Source organism: Apodemus sylvaticus, chromosome 8, assembly GCF_947179515.1.
Source record: "Apodemus sylvaticus chromosome 8, mApoSyl1.1, whole genome shotgun sequence".
In the NCBI taxonomy this organism is placed as follows: Eukaryota; Metazoa; Chordata; class Mammalia; order Rodentia; family Muridae; genus Apodemus; species Apodemus sylvaticus.
Window position 1 is genome coordinate 61,423,605 of NC_067479.1, and position 27,593 is coordinate 61,451,197.

At 47.8% G+C, this 27,593-nt stretch overlaps 1 protein-coding gene across 3 annotated transcripts in view; it reads left to right on the forward strand.

The window, feature by feature from the left end:
• The window catches only part of Scara3 (scavenger receptor class A member 3), a 35,108-nt gene extending 7,802 nt beyond the window's left edge, over positions 1 to 27,306 (forward strand). Inside the window, exons 2-7 of one of the 3 annotated variants that reach the window (XM_052191158.1) lie at positions 7,054 to 7,251; positions 8,102 to 8,200; positions 9,386 to 9,505; positions 12,786 to 12,884; positions 14,275 to 15,103; positions 25,519 to 27,306. In XM_052191158.1, coding sequence (XP_052047118.1) covers positions 8,126 to 8,200; positions 9,386 to 9,505; positions 12,786 to 12,884; positions 14,275 to 15,103; positions 25,519 to 25,970 — 1,575 coding nt within the window. In that variant the 5' untranslated portion in view covers positions 7,054 to 7,251; positions 8,102 to 8,125 and the 3' untranslated portion in view covers positions 25,971 to 27,306. Of the gene's footprint in view, positions 1 to 7,053; positions 7,252 to 8,101; positions 8,201 to 9,385; positions 9,506 to 12,785; positions 12,885 to 14,059; positions 15,104 to 25,518 lie in introns of all 3 variants that reach the window. The other 2 variants (XM_052191156.1, XM_052191157.1) reach the window with 2 other exon arrangements.
• Positions 27,307 to 27,593: the final 287 nt, after the last annotated feature.

The following is a 27,593-nucleotide window of genomic DNA, read 5'->3' on the forward strand; positions in this document are numbered from 1 at the left end:
ATTTGGGCTTCTCAGAGGGTTAGTGTTAGGTTACGGTTAAGATTACAATGAAAATCAGCGTTACCCAAAATGCCCTTAGTGGCTAACCCGAGAGGGGAGTATATTGCTGAGAGAAAGGAAGGCTTAAGATATAGTGAGATGGAACTCACAACATCTACAGTCACCAAGAACACAACAAGTTCTCACAGAGGGAGGGCCCAAAGGGAGGAGGCAGGGGCAGACAGGGCAGACAGACTAGCAACAGATCGTGGTGGAGACGGCTAAGAGTCCAGAGGCAACTGCAGGAGTGGAAAGGCTGTCAGGGCTAACATGCTGCCCTGAGGATGAGGCTCTGAAGGAGAGGCCTGGCTTCCTCGGAGCTGAGAGGGACAGAAGATTCCCACCAGGCTTCAGAGGAAGCCACAAAGCCACGGAGAGGGGCAGTAGCAGAAGGCTTTTGAAGAAAACAACCCTGAGACCTTAATTATAGCATTTCCCAACCTTAAACTATAGCCATCCTGAAGTTTTAAATATAGCATTGGCTCCTGAGAAGGCTCTCAAGATCTTTATTTTTTTTCCCCTGTCCCAATTGGCTGTTTGGAAAACCCACTATGAACTCTGCTGAAGATAATTATCACAATATGTCCCTTGGAGTGCGCAAAGAAAGAACTTTTATTCAGTTCCTCGAATCTCCCCCCTTCCAACTCCTGTCGAAGAATGCAGTCTAAAGAAGAAGAGAGGAGGAGGAGGAGGGGGAAGAGGAAGAGGGAAAGAAGGAAGATGACTCAGTCACACATTTCCTGGTCAGTGATGGTGGCTGAGTTAGCAGATGGTTAGCAAAGTTGTTTTCTACCCACAGAAGGAAAGGCTGAACCAGGCTCAACCCCAAGAAAGTCAGCAGGTACTGCAACCAGGTGCCAAGACATGCACCTAGCAACCCAATGTTCTACCTGGCTCTTGCAAGCAAAAGCTTAAAAACAAGGAATCCCCTCCTCTCTGGCTTTCCTTCTGACACTGAAGTTGGGGATTACACCCTCAGGTACCAGCTGAACAGAGGCCCTTTCAACCTGCAGTGTTTGCTGTTACATTTTGAAGCTGGCTTGCAACGCTGGCCTTTGAAGACTGTTTGATGGTTTTTCCTTTTTTCCAAGCATGTGGCCTGCAATGTGGGCCACATGAAGAGTAGCACCTGGCTGGTTTGCTCTAGCAGAAAGCACTCCATGGTCACAGCTCGGATCCCTGTGGCCTCCGGATGCTTGCCCCTGTGCGATATCCAGAGCACCTTGCCGTCCTCGGTGTCTCTCTGGGGGGGCTTCATGAAGACTTTAGATGTGTCTATGTGACCCAGTGTCCTCTTCCGAGTCCAGCCCCAACAATTCCAGATGCTGACAGTGACAAGAGAGGACGAGAAGGCACATCTGGGCCTGTGATGGAAGCTACTCCTTCCTGGAAGCTTAGCCTGCCCAGACACCCCTGTCCAATCAGAATAAGGCTCCCCTTGCTCTTCCAGATGCCCAACAACCTTTACATTTTACAGAGAGTTCACCCTAACATCGGGCAAACCCAAAGTCCTAAATGTCACATCTATTCATGTCCCCAGCACTGCCACTCCTCACCCAAACAGGAACCCTTCCCATTTAAAGGAAAAGAATGTCTTCTGCCGTGTCTGGCTAACTCTGTGGAAGGGAAGGAAGCCTCACCTGAACTCTGCTGCCTCCTTCGGCTCTCCTCCCCCCACCTTCCATTTCCAGGCAGTTCAAGCCTCAACCCCACCCTCCCACCCCCCATCACCCCCCACCCTCCACCCCTCCCATCCCTGTGTTAAGCTCTTGCAAACCCGGTGTGTCAACACTTCCCTGGCCATAGACAATACCAAGAATAAAACAGATTGAAACCATATTTTAAATGATTGCTCTCCATTTGTTTTTAAATTAAAATGAACTCGTGGTTAAAACAGCAGAAAACATTCAGGCCTTCACCAAAAGTCCACAAACTACCTTTACTGGCAACCACTGCAGCAGCAGCAGCCCTGGACTGACAGGAGCCCAGGGGAAGGTGGCCTGACCTGAAGGAGGTGACACCTTGCTGGGAGTTCTTTTTTCCCCCCCCAGAGACAGGGTTTCTCTGTGTAGCCCTGGCTGTCCTGGAACTCACTCTGTAGACCAGGCTGGCCTTGAACTCAGAAATCTGCCTGCTTCTGCCTCCCAAGTGCTGGGATTAAAGGCATGCACCACCACCACCCGGCTCTTGCTGGGAGTTCTGATGGGTGAAGGATGGCAGGCCTGGGTGGAAGGGTCCTAGTAGATCTCCTGGCAACTCTGTAGATGGCACATGTGTGCTGGGGTCTGGCTCCAGACTCCTGGACATGAAGAAGCCATTACTACTACCCTTGGGTCTTTGTAATGGGATAGCAGTGACTCTGACTTGTAAGCCCCCTTCTGAGATCTAAGCCCCCTTCTGAGATCTATATCCCCAACACGGAGCCAGCATGCCCCAGAAGGCTGGGAGGATGGGGAGGTGAAGCGCTAGGGCTGTGTCCTGCCTCCTGTCTACCTCCCATCCATATTCTCACCAGGCTTAACTCTCTCTCCCCCTCAGCTTTGCTCACTGTCTGTATGTTCATCTAGTCTCCAACCAGAACCAAGCTCAGTGAGACATAAACATATCGACTTTGTACTTAACAAAAGGCTTGGCTTGAGGGGGCCCCACAAATGCTTCGGATTATGTTCTCATTAAAGTGAGAGGGGCTAACGTGGCAAGTTGCCCAAGTGTTCCAGATATAGGCCAATCAGAAACCCCCAGGGCAGGACTCTACACTGGACAGCAGGAAGTCAGGGGTTAGGAAAAAGAGAAACCCTCTTTGGGGACTAGAGAGGAATATGAGTTACAGAGCTGAGATGTCATCACGGGGAAGAGGGCCAACGCTCGGGATCCACTGTCTAAAGAGGACTGGGCTCCGGGCAAGCCGCTGTCCCTCTCCTCCATGAGCCAGTTCTTACAGTTCTGGAAAGTGGTGGTCCTTAGTGACTCTCTTTGTTAATGGCAAGCAATTTGAGGGGCTCTCACCAGGGGAGCAAGGGTGTGGCAAAGCTGCTATGGGAGGGGTGTTTGCTGAAGGCTGGTGTCAGCCAGGCTTCATTTAAATCATCCCAGATTCCTTGCAAAGGCTATAAACAGTGGAGTGATGAAATTGCCTTTGGAGCCAAAACAGGGAGGAGGCCCCATCCCGAGGGAGGCCCAAGAAGCACCACTAAAGAGTGGGGGAGAAATGAGGAGCATGGACAGGAAGGAAGGGATAGCTCTCTGAGGGGCTCAACTGAGGCCTGAAGATCCCAGCAGCCCCAGCATGCCCTGCTCTGCAGAGCTCCTGGGGATGAGCGTTCCTAGCTACCTGCTGAGCTTCCCGTTTAAGACAAGCACAGAATGGTCCAAAGAATTCCAATCCACCTAGCCTGAAGCTTTTGGGAAAGAGATCATCACCCTGTAAAGTGCCCGGGCAAAGCAATCCTTGTAAACAGCTGGCAGATTGATGGAGGGATTGCAGACAGGATTGCAAAGCAGGACTGGAAAGGTTGGTGTGCATGTACAAAGATGTGCTGCACCTCACACCTCACACAGCTGGTCCCTGTCTCCCTCTCCCACTCTACTCTTCTTTACAGTGCTTACCAGCAGACAGACAGACAGACAGACAGATACACACACACACACACACACACCATTTCCCCATCCATCTGTCAAACCCACAGACCAATTTCTCTAATTTCTTGCACCATATCCTTCTCAGGCTCCTTTTATGGCTCCAGCTGGACAGTGGAGGTAGGAGTGCTTTTAAAGCCCTAATATTTTCTCATCTTCAGCCTCCCTCAACTCAGAATTCCCCTGGAGGTGGGACTCTGAGTCCTGGGGTCATAAGATCCTCAGATGTGTTCAGGAGTAGCTGGAGAACCACTTACCAGAAAACATAATGAAAACTCACGGAAAGGTTTCAAAGCACTCTTCCCTGCGCCAGCCACTGTGCCGGGCACAGCACCCGCCCCTAGAACTTAAGCTCTGGGCACGAGAGCTGACTGCCAAGTTCCACGGAGGTGACTCCCTGACCCTGGAGTACAAGCAGCCAGGGCCTTACTCCAGCAGCTGTGGGACCCTCCTCAGTTCCTTCCCCAACAACCCCACTCAAGGTTGCCACTGCTTCTCAAGTGGCCTTGCCCACTGTCTTTGGTTTTTTTGTTTTTGGCTTTTTCCTATTGCTGTGACAAATACTGACAAAGGCAGCTTCAGAGAGACCGTCTTTCTGTGGCTCACAGTTAGAGGTACATACAGTCCATTGTGATGAGGAAGTCCGCCACTGAGAGCTTGAATCCACCGGCCACACCCCCACCCACAGTCTGGAAGCCGGCAGCAATGAATGCTGGCTGCAACTCAGTTCCCTTTCTCCATACATACATTCCAGAATCCCAGCCAGGGACCAGTGCCGCCCACCACAGACAGATCCTCCACCTTGGGTAATTCTAACCAAGAGACTGCTCCCTAGACATGCCCAGAGGCTCGTCCCCACGAGATTGTAGATTCTGCTAAGTTGACATTGAACAGTAACCATCACATCTACACTGTGTCTCATTTTCCCAGCTGATCACAGAGGATGCAAGGCAATCTTTGGGACCTGAGGCCAGAGAGGCCAATGGTGTACACAGTCCCAGAGTGTACATTGTCACAGCCCTGATGTTCTGCCTGCTCTGTCAAGTGCCTGTCCCTTCTCCCTTCTCCTCCTGATCTTGTAGTTGAGGAGAAATACCTCTTAGAAGTGTGAAGGGCTTTTGCTCCTCCCTCCCAATGGCAGTATGTGGGCTAGGGAGGGAAGATTTTTGAGTCCAAATCTTGGCTTCCCCACTTGTACCGTGTGTGCTGTTAGTAACATTCTTAAATGTCTTTGGCCCGCTGTCTATTTGACCATAAAAGTGATACTTGAGGCTGTAAAATTTATACGATTGTCAAGATGATTGCCTTGAGGCCAGACCCAATACTTCGGCCACATTTCAAAAATGAAACAACGGAAGAAAACAGAGAGGAGTGGCTGCTTCCAGCACGGCTTTGGGGGCTTTAAACTTTAAGTAAAAGGTAAATGACAAACATCTTACCAAAGGACTTTCCAGGGACCTAGCAAAATAAGCCCCAAAGAAGAGTTTTTGGAGGAGAAGCCAGAGGAGGAGGACAGGGAGAGGGAAATGGGGGTGGCATTAAACTAGTAGCTCAAGTGGGGGGGCACAAATTCAAGACTGAGTGACAGCATCCTGGGCACGGAGTCTGCAGTGTGTTCATGGTGGGAACACATGACCGTGAGCCCTACAAGGGACAGGTGGGTCACTGCTCCTACAGCAAAGCCTGCCTGAACCACAGAAGCTGTCCCTCATCAGCCTGACTGTCACTGTGTCTCACCTTGGAACAGTCCAAGGCCCTTCTAATTGGTCACAACACTCACTCTGATTGGCAAGTACCTGGCCATATCTGTCAAGAAAGATTCTAACTTGTATCCTAGCTGGGTCCTTTAAAAATGGGGAAGGAGAGGAACAAGAGACTAAGGAAAAGGGGACATTTGACTGACAACTGACAAGAGAACACAGCGTCTCTGGACTCCAGGGTGTGTGTGTGTGTGTGTGTGTATGTGTGTGTGTGTGTGTGTTAGGGATAGAACCAGGGTCTCACACATGGTAAACATGTTCTTTAGCCTTTCGGTCCAATGTCCCCTTCCACAACAAGCTGTTCACCAACAATTTTTCAGTGTACAAGATAAAATATAGAGATAATTTGAGTTAAAGTCATGAATACATTTGTCTTTATAATGAGCCTCATTGGGGTGTGTCAGCACATCAGTACATGCTGTGTAGTTAAAAGTATGATTTTAATATCCTTCTTTGATGATAACTTGTTAATTGTCTTATTGTTAAAATATCCTTATGGTTCAACCAAGTAAGTCCATTTGTGGGGACTGTATAAAGTTATTTTAGGTTGGGCGTGGGGAGGGAGCTAAGCTTCTTTGCAACCATGTGAGCTGTAGCTCCAGATGCCACCGGAATGATGTCTACGGCTTGGGGCTGGAGAGATGGCTCAGCAGTTAAGAGGACTTGCTGCTCCTCCAAAGGATCAGAGTTAAATTCCCAACCTCAGATGTCTCACAGCTGCCTACAACTCCAGCTCCAGGGGAATCCAGTGCCCCCCTCTGGCCTCTGTGGACATTGCACTCACATACACATACCCCACACAGGTACACACACATGTACACAATCCAAAATAGAATATTTTAATGGTATATATGGCTGTCGTTAAGACACAGAAGCAACTTTCTCTTGAGAAGCCCACGTTCACACTAGGGTATACTCTGTTCTTCCCGAGTGTCTCTCTATTGATGTCCTGACCTACACCTATGTTAAAATCTCATCTTAACAAACTCTACCTCCTCATAAAAAATAATAAAAGAAAATATATTCTAGTTATGACATGCACGTGCATGCACACACACCTGCATACTAAAAAATAAAATAATTTAAATTTAAATATGTAAATAAAGCTTTTTCAAAAGGGTCAAAGATGCTTTTCCTAAAGAGTTTAGGTTCTGTCCTTGGTTTCATTCCCATTTCCAAGAGCAAAGTAAGTCCTAGTTGGCTCAAAGGCTTGCTCTGCCCCTTTATTTTCTTTAATTTTTTTATTTTTAATTTAATTAATTAATTAATTTGGGTTTTTTTCAAGACAGGGTTTCTCTGTGTAGCCCTGGCTATCCTGGAACTCACTCTGTAGACCAGGCTGACTTTGAACTCAGAAATCTGCCTGCCTCTGCCTCCCAAGTGCTAGGATTAAAGGCATGCACCACCACCTCCCGGCCTCTTTATTTTTTAATTAATTAATTAATTACTTTACATCTCAACTGCTGATTCCCCTTCCTCCTCTTCTCCCTGTCCCTCCCCCCACCTCTCCTTCCCCATTCACTCCTCCTCCCTTTCTCTTCAGCAAAGGGCAGGTCTCCCATAGATATCAACCAGTGGTGGCCTATCAATAAATCTATGTGCATTGTCTTCTATTAAGATTAGACAAGACAACCCAGAAGGAGGAAAGGTCCCAAAGGCAGGTTAACAAAGTCAGAGACGGCCCCTGCTCCTGGTGTTAGGAGTCCCACAAGAAGACCAAGCTACACAACTGTACCGTGTGTGCGGAGGGCCTACATCAGGCCCATGCATGCTCTCTGGCTGCTGCCTCAGTCTCTGTGGGCCCCGATGGACTCAGGTTAGTTGGTTCTGTGGATTTTTCTTGTGGTGTCCTTGACCCCTCTGGCTCCTACAGTTCTTCCTCCTCTTCTTCTGTAGGACTCTCCGAGCTCCGCCTAACGTTTGGCTGTGGGTCTCTGCATCTGTTTTCCATCAGGTGCTGGTGAAGCCTCTCTGATGACAATTGGGCCGGGCTCCACCTCTTTGTTAAAGCACTTTCCTTATTATTTTCCCAAGAAGAAGAGATGGGAGGGGTGGGGAGGGAGAGTTTCCTCAATCATGAGACACATCCTTTTAGATCTTATTTAAGAATCGCCTAGACCTCCACCCCTTCTCCTCCATGCTTCCTTTGACACCTAGGTGGGACTCCAGTGACATGCAGGATGCAGAATGTGTGTATCCTTTATCTGCCCACCTCTGGATTCCTGCTTCCTCCTCCCCAGCTGGGTTGAACACAGTCCTGGAGCCCATGCAGTACTAGTTTCAGAGTTGTACCTGAAGCAGGGAAGTACTGCTTCTGCTCCATGTGCTGGACCAATCAACACATCCTTATGTCTCTTTGTCCATGCCGCCCCCCCCCAGGGGTCTGAGCAAAGTGCAGACTAGCCTGTGTGTCTTCCTAAGTTGTGGAAGATTGGGCACATCTCTTTACCAGATGGTTGGGATATCTTGATAACTTGGCCTTCTAAATTTTACCTCTACCCTTGTTTCTCAGCTTATATAAGGTCACCTAGGGTTCAGGTGGACTGAATTGGACTTAGGAACTAGGTGGGCATGGGATGTGAATCTTCATACCATATGGAAAGCTGGAAAAGGAAGGGTGTGGCTTTAGGACAAGGTGGGGTCTGACCCAACTGCTTCCATTGCAGTGAGATCAGCTGGCAGTGACAGGGATGTACTGTGTGTCACTGAAGAGGACCTGGCTGGTGAAGACGAGGACATGCAATCCTTCCCATGTACCCAAGAGGGTAAGTGCTGGAAACCTATCTCCTGGGTGAGCCGAGAGCTCCTGCTGTCATCTCTAGACTGATGAGCAGTGTGTCCAAATACGGAACTTGAGAATTCCCCCTCTCATTTCCCCACTGTCCCTTGGAGAGGGGCAAAGCTGTGTAGCTGGGGCTGTACAGTATGGATGAAACCATCATTTGTCATAAGTGTCATGTGTTCCCTGGGCTCCACCTGAGCCCTGGCTGGAACCCGTGCCATCTCCCCTAGCCACACACTGTGTCCAAGGTCTGTCTTCTGCTTTGTTGATCACACTGTTTGAGTTTCTGGTTGGACCAGGGCACTCTGTGGCATTTGGAATAGATTACAGCTTGTGTTCTTTGCCTTGATTGTATGCTGTATTCACCTGGAGATGCCCCAGACCTGCCCTCAGAACTGTGGATTTATTCTAGTGTGCCGTGTGGACCAGACACCACCAGGTTTTTAATTGCTTCTGGTACTCACCATTTGAGTTCATCTTGGGGGACATCCTACATTCTCACTGGGCATTGATCACCTTCAAGTTCTGGAAACACCAGCTCCATCTTCCCTCCATGCAGCAACCTGACTGGTAGACTTTAACTCCTTGTTTGGTTTCCAGGAGAACCATAGCTCATTGGCCCGGTTTGAAAACTGATTACCAACCCCTGGCATGTCTGGGGCTGAGGAGGTCCCCAAGAGTGAGACTTTAAACCTTAAAGCTGAACCTCTATGTAAAGTATTATTATTTGTCCCTACTGAGGACCTCTCATGTCAGGAGAGTTTCCATGCTGTAACTGAGAAGGTGATGGGCAAAATGGGTTGTGTTGAGTACACAATAAAGCATTGCATAGGCAGGGGGTGAGCAGGCTGCTGGCATTGTGGGTCATTGGTAGGGCCACTGTAGAGAGGAAAGGTATCTTCTCACTCTGTGAGCTGAACAGAGATACTGCCAAGAAAGGATGACTGGTAAGGAGGAGTGGGGTGGTCTCTATCTACTCTATTCCAGAAAGTTCTAGAAACTCAGCCTGGGTGGCAGAACAAGTAAAGAATACAAGGGGAACCCCCCCCCCCTTTGTGAGCCCGGCTGGAGAAGTGCTGAGGCAGGACAGAACAGGAACATAGAACCAAGCATTCCAACCCGGCCTCTTCACTGACCCAAGACACTGCCACCTTCTTGTCCTCCACAGGCCGGGCAGGACCCCGCTGCAACCGCTGCCAGAAGAACCTATCCTTGCACACGTCGGTGCGGATTTTGTACCTCTTCCTGGCTCTGCTCCTGGTGGCCGTGGCTGTATTGGCCTCTCTGGGTGAGTTCAGAGATCTCTGGTCCTGGCTGCAGAGGAATAGCCGATTAGGTTTCTATACCAAAAACATCCCCCTGGAGAAAAGCACTCCACCTCTGTCACCTGTCACTTAGACTAGCATCTTGCTGGCTCAGACATCATTAAGGCTAATCCACTAAAAGATTAGACCTGCTTCTAACATCCGGTTAAGATTTAGCTCTAAGAGCCATGTACTTGGGGGTTGGGGGTACAGAAGCTGGTGGATCTCTCTGAGTTCAAGACCAGCCTGGTCTACAGAACAAGCTCTAGGACAGCCAGGATTGTACAGAGAAACCCTGTCTCAAACAAAGTTACTGTGGGGCTTTGATTTGAAGAAAATAACCAAATGAGTTTGGCATGTCTGATGGAATCACATGGAAGTTTTCAGAACTACTGATGCCCACCCCTAGGGAGAAACAGTGAACCCTGGGACTTTCAGCTCTCCAGGTGAATCTGTTTTATAACCCTGGGTGGGGAACCACTGGATCAGGTGGCTTCTAAGACCTTCCATGGTCTCTGTGTTTATCATTCAAGCTGAGGTTGAGTACCACCTGCATCAAGATTACCTTCAGTGTTCATTAAAAGGTAAATCCCCAGGTTTACTAAGACCTATAAAGTCAGAGTCCTGCAGGCTAAGCCAGGAGACCCGAGGTTTGGTGCTTCTCATCCACAGTGCGGTCAGTATGACCGCAGTGCTGGTGTATGGTCAGATTCAGGTAGCTCCTACCTTCTAGGTTCTAAGAGCTCAAGATGAAATGTCTAAAATCAGTTTTATCACATGCTGACGTCTGTTCCGACCTGCTCGATACCAAAGACAAGGCTTGGAGTAGGGAGGAGCAATGGAGGCCCAAACAATGTTTACTGGGATACAGACTCAGAGTGAACGCTCTCCTGGAGAGGCACTTGGTCCTGCTTCTGGGTGAGAATATTCGAGAACCAATACCCCTGGCTGTATTAGTCATGGTTTTTTTTTGCTATGACAAGAAGTAACTTAAGGAACGAAGGATTCATTGTGGCTCATCATTTGAGAACAGTCCATCATGGTGGGTAAGGTATAGTAGCAGGAAGAGATAGCAAGATACACAGCCTCTTCAGTCAGGGCCCAACTAGAAAATCTCAAGACCTACTCCAGTGACCTACTACCACCAACCCACTCCCAATGACCCACTACCACCAGCCCACTCCCAGTGACCCACTACCGCCAGCCCACTCCCAGTGACCCACTACCACCAGCCCACTCCCAGTGACCCACTACCACCAGCCCACTCCCAGTGACCCACTACCGCCAGCAAGGCTCTGCCTCTGAAAGGCGTGCCTTCCACAACAACAGCACAGCTACAGACCAAGTGCTCAAAACCATGAGCCCATAGGGCACATTTCACACAGAAACCTTAACAAGATGAGAAGGCAGGATAAGTTAGGGCAATGCCCAAACAAATTAATATGTAATTATAAGATGTGAAATGTGCACTGAATAGGAGAAGTGCGTGGAATGAGCTCTTGGCTGCGTAGACATTATGAAGCATTAGAGTCTAAATAGCAATTATCAGGTCTCCCTGTTTCTCTTCCTTTACCTATGTATGGTAACCGAGAGACGGCTCAAATTAAATAACTATTGCCAACTGTAAAGTGCTCCCCCAACCCAATAGTATGTGGGATTGTCCTTTGGCACTCTCAAATATGTTACTGTTACCAATTAATTTGATCTCTTGACAGATCTAAGATATAAAATGTTCACTAGAAGCCTGAAGGCATAATGGTTTAGAGGTGCTAAGAATGTGACCTCTATGTTTTCATTTGGTAAATGGTTATTCTTTCTGGAAAGGTTCATTGACCTGCCAAAGTCACCCAACAGACTTTATATCCATCAGTCACTTTGGGCGATTATAATTCCATTCTGCCAGATGTGGCCTTCAGAGGATCTGTGTCAGTCACCAGTCCAACCTGTAACTTCTCACCACTGCTAGGGCCATCCATGCCTCTGCTGGATAAATCCAGATGTCCTGCTGTAGCTGCAGCAGGTTCTAAACCCTGTTGACACTACAGCTTTCTCAGGACCGCCAACTGAAGTGACTTGTGAGGTAGCCTGGGCTTCTCTAGAGGAAACTTGGTACCAAAGATTTGTACAAATCAAAGGGTTGTGATCCAAGTGTTTATCCCAAGGAAAAACTCATGTCCTCAAACCATCGCAGATAGGGGTATTTCTAAGTTGGGGTTCTGGTCATATCTACATGTCAGGCTTTGTTTATAAGCTTAGGGGAGGAGGCACCTTGAATGTCCTTGGTGAGAGAGGATTTTTTTTTTATATCCCGGATGTACTCCCATCTAGAGCATGGTGCAGACACCAAGGCCCATGACATTAAAATGACTTTTAAGACTTAGTAGAAAAATGCTCTTGAAAACCAACTTAGATGCCCAGCCACAGAAGAATGGGTAAAGGAAATGTGGTATGTGTTTACACAATGGAATTTCTTTAACCATGAAGAAGAGGATATGATATTTGCTGGAAAATGAATAAACACAAATATTATTTTTTCTCTAATTCATAGTTTCTAGATTGCATAGAGATATAAAATCTCACATGTATATATGACATGAAAGGAGAAATAAAACTGCATGGGAAACCAAGCACAGGGGGAGGAAGGGGGCTTGGCATGGGAGGCCAATGATGGATAGACTCTATATTCTTGTATGGAAATGTCTGTGTATAACACAGTGCCATACATAGTGAATACACACGCTGAAATATTTTTAAATTTTTTTAAGTTAAAAAAATATGTCCTTCCAAAGAAAGAATAAGAAGATGGTAGGGAGAAGAAAATGCCCATGATGCCAATTGATCAATTGACCTATAAGAGAAAACAGCTGGATGGTCAGGGTAACACAGTTTTGCATTTATTTTCTAAAGTATGTGCCTATGTGACTGTCAAGTGACTATTCATGGACTCATGACTAGAAGAAGTAGGTACTTGAAGATATTGACCATGGCGAGCACTCTCTGGGTGATGGAATTAAGAGTAATTTTACCTGTGTGTGAATTTTTACTCTCCTAACTTATGAGGAGGTTTTGTTTCTAAAACCCGGTTTATTACGGTTTTGGGTAAATTATGAAGGGCCATGCTGAACTCAGACTTGGTCATTAGGGATCCTCTCCTAGGAGAGGGATGGATGAATGGTTTCAGTTGCAGACCAATGAAACTGATCTCACCAATGGCAGCTACTTCTGAACCATGACTCCAACCTGGTGTCTCTTCTGTCTTCTCAGTTTTTAGAAAGGTGGACTCTCTCTCAGAAGATATCTCCCTGGCCCAGTCCATCTATAATAAGAAGCTTGTGTCAATGCAAGAAAACCTTCAAGGACTGGGTAAGATTCTAGTGTCCAGAAGCACACAGGACCCTCCATCCCTTATTATCCAGAGATGGACAGGTACTGCCTACTTCCTAACACCAGGCAATGATCCACACTTCCCTCTCTGGCTGAGCATTGTCCATCAAGGAGGGCTGAGACACTGGGAGGTAACGAGGCCTGGGGCACTTTTCTATATGGGCTGTTGATCTAGTCATAGATCACAGGAGGAGAAGGAAAGTAAGCATGGTCCATTCTCAAAAAATCATCGTATGTCTCAAATGAGTTTTAAAACCTTGCAAAGCCTCCTGATGTGAGCCCATTTCAAGTCACTGCCTTAAGCCATAGCACAGTTCACAATGGTTTCTAGCTTCTGCTCCAGTCAAGGACATTCTAAGAGAGAGTGAGTCAGAAAGAGCCATTGTAGATGTGGGTTTAGACATCATTTTCTCTGTTGCAAATAGAGAGTATTGGCCTGACACTTAATAACAGAGTTCTATTTGACAAGCTAATTCTCTATTCCTCAGGAGTCACAAGGAAAAAAGTCCACAGGGCCACCTTCCCCACAAGTATGAGATATCGATCAGCACAACAGATATTAAAATGTGTGTAGAATTTTTAAATGAGTGTACATTGAGGTTCTTGACCCCCTCAGAACAGTTTGTTACTACGATCTGTCCTTGAGAATGCAGTGATGTTGCGGGACAAATATCCAAAATCTTGCAGTTCTTTTGCAGAGTAAAGATGAAATTCCATGGGGATGGTGAGGCTTTTCTCAGGGGTGGAGAGGGATATTCATAGCAGGAAAGTGAGCATGGTCCTGAAGTCACTTGCCAGTTCCTTGTGCCTACATTTCAAGAAGTACCTCTGGGGCTAGGGAGATAACTCAGCCACGGGAGCTTTAGTCCCAAGAACCCATATGGAAAAGGTGGGTATGGTAACAGAAGCTTGTGATCCCAGTGCCCAGGGTGGTGGAAACAGGGAGATTCTTGTTCACTTGCCAGCCAGCCTAGCCTGACTGACAATCTCCAGGCCAGGAGGATGGTTCTCAAAACTCAAGATAAACAGCACCCGAGGAACAACACCTAAGGTTGTCCTCAGACCTACACACACACACACACACACACACACACACACACACGAAACACCTTTGTCCCATTTAACTGAAAATGTTATCCCCTTTTCTCCTGAAGACCCAAAAGCCCTGATCAATTGTTCCTTTTGCCGTGAGGCTGAGCAGCTGGGGCAAGAGATCAGGAAGCTCCAGGAGGAGCTGGAGGGCCTTCAGAAGATGCTGCTGGCCCAGGAGGTCCAGCTGGACCAGACCTCCCAGGCCCATGAGCTGCTCTCCACCACAAGCAGTCAAATCTCCCAGGAGATGGGCAGTTGTTCCTTCTCCATTCACCAGGTCAATCAGTCCCTGGGACTCTTCCTGGCACAGGTGAGGGGTTGGCAGGCCACCACAGCAGGCATGGACATCACCCTGAAGGACCTCACCCAGGAGTGCTATGATGTCAAGGCTGCTGTCCACCAGATCAACTTCACAGTGGGCCAGACTGCTGAGTGGATCCATGGGATCCAGAGGAAGACAGATGAGGAGACCCTGACCCTACAGAAGATAGTCACTGACTGGCAGAACTATACCAGGCTCTTTGGGGGTCTGCGAAGTACCTCTTCCAAGACTGGAGAAATAGTCAAGACCATTCAGGCCACCCTGGGGGTCTCCTCGCAGCGCATTAGCCAGAATTCCGAGAGCATGCATGATTTGGTGCTGCAGGTCATGGGCTTACAGCTACAGCTGGACAACATCTCTTCCTTTTTGGATGACCATGAGGAGAACATGCATGACCTCCAGTACCATACCCGATATGCCCAGAATCGCACAGTGGAAAGGTTCGAGTCTCTGGAAGGACGTATGGCTTCTCACGAGATTGAAATCGGCACCATCTTCACCAACATCAATGCCACTGACAACCACGTGCACAGCATGCTCAAGTACCTGGACGACGTGCGGCTGTCTTGCACACTGGGCTTCCACACCCATACTGAGGAGCTCTACTACCTGAATAAGTCCGTCTCCCTCATGCTGGGTACTACAGATCTGCTCAGGGAGCGCTTCAGTCTGCTCAGTGCTCGGTTAGACCTCAATGTCCGAAACCTCTCCATGATCATGGAGGAAATGAAGGCTGTGGACACCCACCATGGAGAAATCCTTCGCAATGTCACCGTTATCCGAGGTAAGGGGAGGGGTGGGTAGACCTCTCCAGGGACTCGGGATTATTGTTGTACACAGGAGCACCTGAATTTAGGGAAATCTCCAATAGCGTGTACATAGAAGATGCTAAATAGAAGATGCTAGATAGAAAAACAGATTTCTGAAATCATCCTGTAACCAATTCCCAGGGTATCAGGCAACTTTAAGAAATGCCTTTGAAGATCTGGAGTGATGGTTCAGTGGTTCAGCGCACATGCTGCTCTCTTCCAGAGGCCCTGGTTCTGCTCCTACACCCACATAAGGAGGTTGACACTTGTCATGCTAACTTCAGGGATCCAAAGCCCTCTTCTGGACCCCAGAGGTGCATGTATACATTTACTATACACAACTAAAATTAATAACTTTTAATATTTGAAAAATTCTGCCTTTGAGAGTTAGGCTTAGTGGTACACACCTGTAATCCCAACCCTCAGGAAGCTGAGGCAGGAAAATTGTCATGAATTCCAGGCCAGCTTGGGCTACACAATAAGTCAGAGATTTAAAGTGTAATCTCATCTCAACAAAAGGAACAGATTAAAGAAGGAAGGGAGGGAGGCAGCAAGGTTCTTGCTAACCTCTTGGTTCAGATGATCTGGTTTCTAACTTTGCCTTTCATAGAAAATTCTATTTTATCCATGACTTTCTCTAAGTCCTCATAGGCAAGTTTGCGGACTTTGTCATTTTAAAACCATCTAAGCTCCCTTTCTCCCTTTCTGCCCCCTCATTAGTGCTTTTGTCTGCCTGTCTATCTGCCACTCATAGACTGATCACCTTAATGGATTCTTCTTCTACAGTCTATATCTCCCTAAGTCCTTCTGCTCACCAGACTTCTACCAAACAGACAAACAAGCCAGAACTAGTAGAATGGAGGTATATAAACTACCAAGTGACAGGTAGGTAGGTAGGTAGGTAGGTAGATAGGTAGATAGATAGATAGATAGATAGATAGATAGATAGATAGATAGATGATAGATAGATAGATAGATGATAGATTAGATTAGATTAGATAAAAAGAAGGTGGATGGATGGGTCGATACATAGATAGATACAGAGATTCACAGATAAATACATAGATACATAGATATCATAAGAGATTGGTTTGTGTGACTATGAAGATTGGCAAGTCTAGATCTGTAGAGATAATACCCTGATGGGAAGAATATCAGGCAGGAAGAACTCTCTTATTCAGGAGAGCATGAGTTTTATGTTTTATTCTGGCCTTCAACTGCTTAGACAAAGATAACCCCACATTAGGGAGGATGCTCTGCTTTGTTCAATCTACCAATCCTTACGTCGACCTCAACAAAAATCACCCTCACAGAAACTCTGAGTGATCAATTATCTAGGTGCCTCGTGGCCTCTTAAAGTCGATACATAAAATTAAGCATCGTGAGTCTACACCTTGTCAACCTGCTGCCCACACAGCTCCTTGGAGGCCACTCTTAATCTCCAAATGAGGTTGGTAGTGAGGCCATGTTTCTAGCTAACACATGGTACAAAGAATTACCCTGTGTGAAATCAAAAGCATGCGTACTAAAACTTCCCACAGAAAATAGAACAAGTTCACTCTGCTCCTTTCTTAGAACTCAAATACTGTGAGGTCAATGTAGTCCATGTGTCCATTGATTTGACAGATAGATGACAAGGGAATGATTGACAGAGGAGATGAAACAAAGTGTTTGTTACGTGCACACAGATCTGGTCATAGTGGCAAGGAGGACAAGCTCTTGACAATGCAGACCTATTTTTGTCATCAATCTAGTGGTCATAGCTAGGGTTTATAACACTATCTTCCTGTTCCAAATCCCCTTGCCCTCAGCCAGCATTCCCGTGGATCATGGCTGCTCCTGGTCAGATGACTGGAAACCTTTCTTTCTTTTTTGAAGGTTCCAGGCCATGTGTATTCATGCTTAGACTGGATGCACAAGTTTCCTAATGACCTTAGCCATGGGAGCAAGCACACCATTTCCCTTATTTCTCCCATCCTTCTTGACCCAGAGTCACAGGAGCCCTTAAGTGGCCAGGTGATGGTCTTTAACTTCTTGTTCAACTGTCTTTGTCTTTGAGTCGCCTTGTGTGTTTGCTGAAGGTGTTTGTCCTTTTGGATCTTCTAACCTAGTAGAACACAAAGCAGCAGCAGTATGCAAACATTTTGCTGGTGGGTCACTAGGCAAAATTGTGACCAGTACCTTCCTATGATCTCTTTTTTGATTCTGAAGTCCTGTTGAAAATGTCTTTTAGGCTCTATGATGCTGCAGCACGGGAAGGAGGTCTGAAGTCCACGCTATCCAGTGGACTTTGCATCCTCTAAAGTATCCAGGGCAGGGGCCTCTCCAGCTCACTTACTTGCCCCCCCACCTTTGGTCTTGGAACCTACCTCACTGATACTCTGCTCCTTTTTGGCAACTAGTCCTAAGCCTATGTTGACTTCTCTTGATGTGACAGTGTGTTCGTGTTTCCACTAGAGACACATTTTTCTTCACTCTGGACTGGCCAGGAGGAGGGTCCTATTTGCTTGTTGCTATGGTTTATTTTAGCAATGAAGCTAAGACACTGAGAATTTCTATAGGAATCAAACCCTTGCCACCGTATTTCACAAAAAATAGACATCTGTGTGGCTTCTAGGGTGCTGTGCTCCAGTGATGGTGCATATTCAGCCAACTGTGTGGTGGTGTTAAGACCACTCCAAGAACAAAGATTCCAAGCTTCTGGGGTGCCAGCCCATTTATACATACCAGCTTGTGGAGCTCTGTAACAAGCCTTGGGCAGTACCCCACCCCACCCACAGAAAATAGTAAGTACCTTCTTACTTATCAGAAGTTTTGAGTTCTGTGCTTTCTACTACTCATGGTTAACCACGATCTAGAAACATGAAGTGGGGAACTGCATTGTTTAAGAGAGATGTGCCTTTCTCATAGGCATATGTAAGGAAGCAGGTGGTCCATCTGGGGTCTGTTTCACTCATGTGCATTTCTCATAGGTGTATATAAGGAAGCAGGTGGTCCATCTGGGGTCTGTTTCACTCATGTGCATTTCTCATAGGTGTATATAAGAAAGCAGGTGGCGCATCTGGAGCCTGCTACTATTCATGATTTCACAGTCCCCTGGAGCCCTGGGACATATTCTCCACAGAAGCGGGTGGGGTGGAAGGTAGAAAAGGTAATATTGGTGTGACTCGACCTTATAAAAAAGCAGCCTGAGACAGGAGAGTATGGTTATGTGATGTGTACATAATTAACAAGCGCACAAGAGTTTAGTCTCTTGTACACGAGAGACTGAAAATTCTGGGAGCTGGAGAAATGTTTTATGGATAAAGTGCTTCCTGCATAGACACAAGAGGCTGAAATCCATTCCTATTATTGACATAAATGCATTAGTGTACACCTGTCATCCCAGCTCTGGGAAGGTGGAAATGAGAGGACCCCTGGCTCATTGGGCAGCCATTCTACCTAAAAACATGAGCTCTGGGTTCAGTGGGGGAACCTATTTCCAAAGCATATACTAGAGATCCATTGAAAAAGACACCTGGCACCGGCCTCTGACCAATGACATGCATATACACCCACACATCATGCATCCACACATTCCCCCTCCAGCAGCCCTACTTAAGTTCTTCAAAACATGTCCACTGTCCACTTATAAAAGGAGATGCTCAAAGCATAAGCTTGCAGGTACCTCAGATATTTCTACTTAGATTCTGCTTCGCTACTGGGCAGGGGATGGAGATGGAGGAGACGGTACCTGGATCACAGCCTTGATCACAACAGAGTTCTTACACAAAGCCTCATCTTCAGCGTAGTGGGACATCTGCTGGAGTCCGTGGGACCCTCCATTCAACATCTTCATGTTTCTGCTGCCCCTGGACTCACTTTCTCTTTGTAGATTGGTGAGGTGAGGTAGGGGAGAGCATGTGCAATTGCTGTTGGATTTTATGTTTATACAACAAAGCCAGGCACTGAGTGTTTCTATGGGAATTGAAAGCACCATTTCAACATAGAGCTGATATAGGGCTGATGGTAGAAGAATGCAGGGAGGGAGATGGCAGTAACACAGGCAGTGAGGAGGCTTGCCCAGTACCTACTGAAGGGAAGAAGGCTGGGTTATAATTTGCTCTGGGACTTCAGGCAGAGTTGTTTCATCTCTGCAACTGTGCTCTGTCATCTGTAAATGAAGGGGTAGGACCAGCCCCTTCCAGCTCTAATTCCAAGCCTCCATTTACGAGACAGAAATCCTGTGGTGTATCCATGCTGGTTACACATCTCCTAGAATCTTTATCTCGTCGTAGTCTCTGGGATAATTTTTATGTCTGTGGTAGGCAATGTCTGTGCTAGACAGTGTCTCTGATAGGACTATCCTTTGGGAATTAGAGGCAAAGAAATCACCACTCATTAGCTGAGGGATGGGCGGGGTTCTTCATCACCTTTAATCTGTCTCGTCACCCACTGTGTTCTACTTCTGTTGCTGTTACGAAAACCAACTTAAAGAAAAGGTTTATTCAGCTTTCAATTCCAGATCGCAGCTCATCGCTGAGGGGAAGTCGAGGCAGGAACTGAAGCAGTTCATCCCATCCCACCACCAGCCACCAGAGCAGAGAGAAACAAATACATGCAGGCCCATTTGCTTCATTGCTTATCCGCTCTCGGCTAGGTTTCTTCTCTCTTATACTATTCAGGGACCCCTGCTAGGGAATGGTGCTTCCCACAAGGGACTCTGACTTCCTACATCAATTAACAGTCAAAACATCCCCTATAGACATGCCTCCAGACCATCCCTTTCTAGATAATTCCTAATTAAAACTCTCTTTAGAGGCAACTCTAGTTTGTGTCACACTGACAATTAAAACTAACCAGCACAAACAAGAGCATTAATGCCTGCCCTGCCTATACCACAAGGATAGTTGTGAGGATCAGTGCTAACAATAATGTCAACCTAAAAAGGCTATGTTAACCTAAGGCATCCTTACAAAGTGAAGTTATTGATGACATAGGCTCCTTATCTTATCCACAGATGTCTAACAGTTCACTGCAAGGTGCTCTTGAAGTGTTTGCTCAGTGAATAATAAAGGAAAGCTTGAACAGAGGGAAGATGCCAGGTGTGCAGAGGAATTAACCGTGCAGGCTTGTTCCCTATGTAGCACCTGCTGTATCCTGCTGTGACCCATAAGGATTCAGGAGTTGGCTTGCTAAGAAGGGAACAGCAAGGCTGGCAGGATGGCTCAGCAGGTTAAGGTGCCTGCTGCCAGCTCTAATAACTTGAGTTCAACTGCTAGGACCTGAAAGATAGGAGGAGAAACTGACTCTAGTCGTTGTCCTCTGTCTTCCAACTACATGCTCACACACATAATGCAAGCACTACACTATACACTCAAATAAATAGATAGATGATAGATGCATAGAGAGATACATATATGTATAGATAGAGACATACATGGATACATACATAGATATATGCATACATATAGACAGATACATAGATAGCACATGCATACATACATGATAAATAGATACATAGATTAATAGATAGTTACATAGATAGATAAATGATAGACTTTTTTTAAAAAAAGAAAGAATAGGCTCTCCTGTTTGGCACAGGGGTTTTGTATGCAGTTGGCAGTGAAGAGGTATCAGAAGTCGTGAGCCCCCCTTTTTGTCTGCCCAGCCTTGTAAAGCTGCTGAGAGTTTTCTTTGATGCCCTAGCTGCACTCTTCCATTTGGTTTCTCAGCTTCTCTATATAGAACAATCACTCCCCACAGTGCCTTGAGAGGAGAAGCAGCAGAAGTTGGAAGGCTGGCACCAGGGATCCGCTTCTCCTTGGTTCTCAGAACTTGGCGTCACTCCAGAGCTCCTGGAAGATGCTCTGCCTATCTCTGACTATTCTCTTACCCTTGGTTGGCAGTGTAGACTGTTTCACACCAGCCCATCCTCAACAGAAACACAAGTCCATCAGCATTCTCTCAATGTTCTGTGGGTGATCATAGCTACAACTGAGACTCTCTGGCTGAGGTCAATGAAGTCCCTGAACAGAGAGAAAGAGGTGGGGGAGTATCCCGTCCCGCAGGACCTAGTTATTCGGGGAGCCGAGGAGGACCCAGCCTGTAAGAGAGAAATGGGTAGGAAAGACAGAGTGAGACCAAGTAACAGGAGTTCGCGTCAAGGTCTGTTTATTAATGGGAAGAAGGTCCAGTTTTAAGCACACCGTAAGGAGAGATAAGGAGGGGCTAGAGGAGAATGATTGAAGACACAGAAGAAAGGGAGGACATCTGGTGCAGATGCTGGCGACAGGCTGGCAGCAGCTTGAGGCTTCTTATGGCTTTTCTGGAATGTTGGTTCTTTTCTAACAACCTCAGGTGTGTATCTAAGATAAGGACCAGTTGGTTCCCACAATCATCCTTGTAAAGGAGGCTTCTAACAAGGGGTCAGCAAAAGAGGATTCTCAAAGTGGGGGCTGTTGAAAGTCTGGTTTCCCACAGTTTGGTCTCCCACAGGAGAGATCAAGCCCAGCTATCTAACACGCTAATGCCAGAGTTAGCATTCCAACCTGGGTCTCAGGGTTCAAGACAGGGCATCTTCCTCTGGGCTAGACACTCAAGGAACATCTCTTGCATTTCTAGCTCCTTCTGTCTTAGTAAGCTGACTATGAGAAGCATCATGGACCCCTCTTACCAATGGCTCACTATACCATGGATGGGTAGTAGCATGTTTTAAGATTCTAGATTTTTTTGGCCACTCCCATTTCTTTCATCTTCCCTAATCCTGGACCACAGAACCACCACCCACTCTACTTACCTCAGACATGCAGTCAGTTGTGGTTGCTTCCTAATGGGCCCAAGAGCCTAATTACAGTCTGTAGCATCCTGAATAATGACTGGCCTCCCTCCCTGGAACTCCTTACCACAACCACCATGCTGGTGTTTGCTTCTTGGCTGCTCAGAGCAGTTTTGAGCCCTCTTCTTCTCTGCCCTGTACTCAGCCCACACCAATGTCTTATTATTGATTGGTCATTGAAACCCCATCCTGGTGGGAGCCTTGGTTTCAGCCTTGAGTCATCCTACTGTGCTAACTGCTGGTCGTTTACTTTGTCCCTGGATAGGCTGGGCTCCAGCTCACAATTCTTACAATCACCCGAGAATCTAAGAAAAGAGCCTTTCATCCCTCTCCCCCCTTTTAACTGTAAGTACCAAGGATAGAATCCAGGACCTTGCACATGCTGAGCAAGTGCTGTTTCTTGAAACAGGGTGTTGTCATCTAGCTATCCAGACTCTATGTAGCCCAGGATGGCCCAGAACTCCCAATCCTCCTGCCTCTGCTTCTTAAGTGCTCAGCTTACAGCCATCATGCCTGGCTCTCCCTACTCTTTATGGACCTCTCAGTGCTCTTCAGAGAAGAGTTCTAGAACCCCTTCCCTTCCCCAGCTCCAAACTAGATGAAAGAGACCCAGAAATCCATTTTGGAGCATGCTGGGGGCAGAGGTGGTGTCTGTGGGAGGAAGCCTGGGAGAGGCCATCATTTGCCCTCCTGATGATGCCTGGGATTCCTCTGGGTCCTCAGGGCTGGAACAGCAGTGCTGGCCTTTCTCTTCTGGGTCCTCCTTGCACTCATGCTTGGGAAAACCAAATGGGAGTATGACGGAGCTGAGACTTCTCCTTAAATGTGTACCCTAAGCATGATGGGCTCTGCCTTTCCTCCTTTGCTGCTGGCATGGAGAGCCTAGATACCTAAGAAAAGAGGCTTTCCTCCTCCCCCCCCCTTTTAACTGTAAGTACCAAGGATAGAATCCAGGACCTCAACCACCACACTGGTGTTTGCTTCTTGGCTGCTCAGAGCAGTTTTGAGCCCTCTTCTTCTCTGCCCTGTACTCGGCCTCACAGTGGTTGCTGTACTCCTCTAGGTCAAGGAAGAGAAGCTGTTTCCAAAAGACAGTGGCACTGGAGAAAACAGGCCCCAAGGAGAAACCGGAATATAGCAGATGCCCCGGGGGTGGGACAGAGCACCCTTGTTATGATGAGATTTCTGAGAGTGAGCATGGGGTGCAGTCGCTCCCACCTGAAGTCAAAAAGAGTGGAGGACCAGGGGACTTGGAGAAGTCTCTGGGGAAGCCTCTTTTCCCATGGCAAAGAAACTTCCAAGCAGGAACAGGCAAAGAGGCATGAAACAAGCGCCCACCTAGTCATGGGGATGGAGTAGGGTTTGGACAAGGGGTTGTAGAGCCACAGGGCACTTTAACGTTCAGTTGTGCAATATTATATTAAGAACAGCTTAAGCTGTACGTGTTAAAATCAATTCAGCTGCATTACAGATGACATTTAGCAAGGCTAGGATTTCTCAGCATTGCTCCATCAGCCTTCAGCTTTACAGGGCCTCTCCGCTGGTGAATGGCCCTCTGCTTCTCCAAATCTCAGCTGGTCCAGATGCCAGGAGCAGAATAAGGACGGGCACTGTGATTTTGCCAGTTCCCAGAGAGTCCTGCCAGGTTGGGGGAGGTAGACCCTGTGTGGGCATCAGCTTGGGCCTGTGCTGTGTTGTGCTGGTAACTGCAATGAGGGACTCTCTGGGAATAAAAGGGCAGGCCCCGTCTCTTGGTTTCTTTAATGCCAGGTTGCTCCTATGACCCACCAACTGTCCTCAGCCAGAAACCACCTCTGCTGGCATGCCACGTGAGCTGTGACGGGGCTGTGCCCCATGGCAGGCAGTGGCAGGAGCAGACTGGAAGGTTTTTATTGGCTCTGCTGGGGTTGACTGGTCAGGCTCTGCTTTCCAGTTTGGGTTATAATAGATATTCACTGACCTGGTTCCACTTCCACATAGAAACACTTAGAGAAGGAGAGGCAGGAACAGCATAGGGAAAGCACTTGGGACAGCAGGTCACATTAGGCAGCATGAAGGTGACCCAGGGCCACATAATGAGAGTCTGGCAACTTAGAGAGCTCTCAGGTTTCAACACTCATCATCCCTGTCTTCAGAGATTCCACTTCTAGTCTCCACTTAAGACGTCCTTAGAATTGCCCATGTGCACATGCGCCAGAAAGACCCAAGGATACCCCAAGTGGGACTAGGCATACAATATCGTGCCCAGCTTTTTCACACAAGCTCTGGGGTTTGAACTCAGATCCTTCAAATAGCACACATTCTACCAACCAGACCCTTCCCCAGCCGGCCAATGGGATTTCACGTCACTATCCAGATCTTAGCTGAAGGTATAGAACTAGACTCCACCTAGCTCAAAACCTTTTGACACTGCATTGCAAAGGGTCTGAGGTGTCAACTGAGTTTTCATGGAGATCTGAGCCAGGCTCTAGGACTCACAGTTCCCATCATCCCTGATGCTCACGTCCACAGAGACCACAGAAGAAAACCAGGTCTGCACCAAGCCTTGCCTCCACACTGGGGAAAGCTCTTTTCTCCACAACCATTGATTGCCCTCATCTCAGATCACGCTCTGTCTCCTGTGGTCTTACGGCATTCCGCACACCCTGGCAGAGAGCCAGCTACTCTCTGCCAGGTGCCCTCAGGGTTGGTACTGATCTGAGAAGTGATGACTCTTAGCCTTCCACAGACAGATAGGAGGAAGGGAGGTCATTCAACTCCTGGCATGGCCTCCATGCTGAAGCTCACCTCTCTTCTGCGCCATCATCATCAGGCCTAAAATAAAGCTCCAGAGCTTGAGAAATGGCCTCTTCTAACAAACTCTTTCTGAGCTTTCCTGACTGTGGGGCAGACTCTATGTCCAGTGCTGAGATGGTGAGAAATGGCTCTTGCTGCCTCTGTGTTTACCAGAATCCATGAGATACATATCTGCTGCTGGCTTTCACGGCACTGATTTCTCTGTGTGTCAGTCAAAGGCTCTGAAAGCAGCCTTTCTTTGGGATGCTTCTGTGAGTTAAACCTCACCTTACTTTCTTCCTTACTTTCTTCCCTTTTTTCTCTGTGTCCCTGATTGCACACTCTTGATCCCAGAGGCCCAACAGGTCACAGGATGCAAGGCAGGGAGTAGATCTAGAAGATCAGGCTGCCCTGGGGCAGGATGGAAGCATCCAGGATTCCTGTGGCCTTTACCCAGCAGAGCCATGCTCTCAGTCCTGCTGTGTGTGTGTGTGTGTGTGTGTGTGTGTGTGTGTGTGTGTGTGTGTGTGTGTGTGTGAAGCTGCTGGAGAGCCTAAAAGTCAGAACTGGGAGTGTTAGCAGTACACCAGACCCAGTGCAAGACATTGATACATGCTGTCACATAGAACACACTGGTCTAACCCCCTCCTCCCACCCAGCAACAGTAAAGCAATCACCTAATAGCCCAGAGGTGGTAGCTCTAAGCTAAGTGTCTGTCCAAACCTCAGCTATCTCTGTGCCCACTCTGCCTACAGAAAGTCTTGAGAGTGACCCATCTGTTCTTCTATCTGATCCTAGGTGTCCCCGGCCCTCCAGGACCAAGAGGACTCAAAGGAGATCCAGGCATGAAAGGACCTGTTGGTAGCAGAGGACCTAAAGGGGATTCTGGAAGTCTGGGACCCCCAGGACCTCAGGGTCCTCAGGGGCAGCCTGGAGAGCCAGGACCTATGGGAGAAAGAGGGCCAGCTGGCCCCCGAGGCTTTCCAGGCCTCAAAGGCTCAAAGGGCAGCTTTGGCACTGGAGGACCAAGGGGGCAGCCAGGCCCCAAAGGGGATGTAGGACCCCCAGGGCCAGAAGGGCCCCCAGGGTCTCCAGGACCTTCAGGGCCTCAGGGAAAGCCAGGGATTTCAGGAAAGACAGGGTCACCAGGCCAGCGAGGGGCCACAGGGCCTAAGGGGGAACCAGGCATCCAGGGTCCCCCTGGACTACCTGGACCTCCAGGTCCACCAGGGAACCAGAGCCCCTACTGAAAAAAAAGTCTTTGGCCTGATGCTGCCATGCAGGTTAGGGGAGTGGTCAGAGAAAGCAGCCAGAAGGGCTTACTATCTACAATCATTGCTCTTTGGTCCTAATATGAGGGTATCTCTTAGAGCTGACTGCATAGCCTTAAGCTTCCCAATAATGACTGTACCATAGGAAAACAGCTCACCTCCCCCCTACTTTTTTCTTCTGGCTAAGGGAGGCCTACTGGGTTTCTATGGCTGGTTAGAAGGAAAGGCTGTGAGAGCCTGCTGGTGGAGGAGGGGATAGCTACCTGGGGAAGAATATCTTAGATCTCTTGGATGCTAACTAGCTCTGGTCTCTGCAATGACTTAACACCCATGTGAACCAGGTCTTGAAAAAAAAATCCAGGGAAACCCTTGGGGTATTATAGATGAAATTCCAGGGATAGCAGCACCCCCCCCCCCAACACACACACACACACACACACACACACACACACACACACCACTCATAGTAGAGTCATGTGAAACTGCCTTGACCCACACAGGGCAGGAGAATTCTGCCTGGCTGGCTTTCCCAGGCCTTGTGCATGGATGGTGACCCTGGCAAGTTCAGAGGGTTTTTATTCACACGTCCAGAAAATTCCTCTCTTCAGTCTTACCTCTGTATCTCAAGAGTGTCCTGGAAGGAACCCAAGCAGAGTTTCATCAGCAGGCCGAGAGCCTACAGGTACCAGAACATTCTGCTTGACTGCTATCCAGCTCCCAGGAAGACCACAGGGCCGGAAGTGGAAGAACACATCAGAAGTAAACTCCTCTCTCCAAAGCCACCCCTCGTTCAACCTAGTCTGCCATGCCTTGTTCCCAGTAATAGCCAAGGAGGAAGAAGCTGGCAACACGGCAGTTCTTGCCTCCTCCTCTTGGTTGCTCTGACACAGATGCACAGTGACCTCACCCCACAATGACCTTAATGGCTGGAGTTCTTTCCCACATGAACAGCAAGCTGGACCAGGCGTGCAAAAAGCTGAACCTTTGATGTTACTTCTTGTCTTTCATGAACTTCTTGTGTACACTGGCAGAAAGGGATGCTGGGAAAGACCTGCATTGCCTTAACTTTGTAGAGCTGCCCTGCTCCTTCCTACTCCAGCAGACTCAAACACTTCTGGGCAGAGACTAGAGCTGTCTCCTCCCTTGCCCTGCCTCAGAGACCAGTCTTCTTCTTGTTGTTCAAAGGCTCCTCATCAACATCAGTGTGCAACTGGCTTGCACCACCCGTCCTCCCCTGCTGTATAATTGTCCTGTCTACATATGATAATATCATGCAACACAGTATCACTGGCCCAGTAAAGAGCTGTTTCCAGTAGGGATGTGTCTTCTAGTGTTTGTACCCAACCTGAGGATGTGACCCCTTCAAGGATCCATTTCATGTTGACCTTCAGAGAGGTATCCCTGTCAAAGGTTCTATTGTGGAATCTGTTCCTAGTGGTTGGCAGTGAAGTCCAAACAAAAGTCTAAGGAATTACCCCCAATGGCAAGGCCAAGCTGGAAACTGTTCCCTTAGAGCTTGCAGCTGGACCCTGTAGCTATTTGGCTAAAATGAAACTGGAATATAGAACAGGCTCAGACCCTCGAGGGATGCTTCCTGATTCT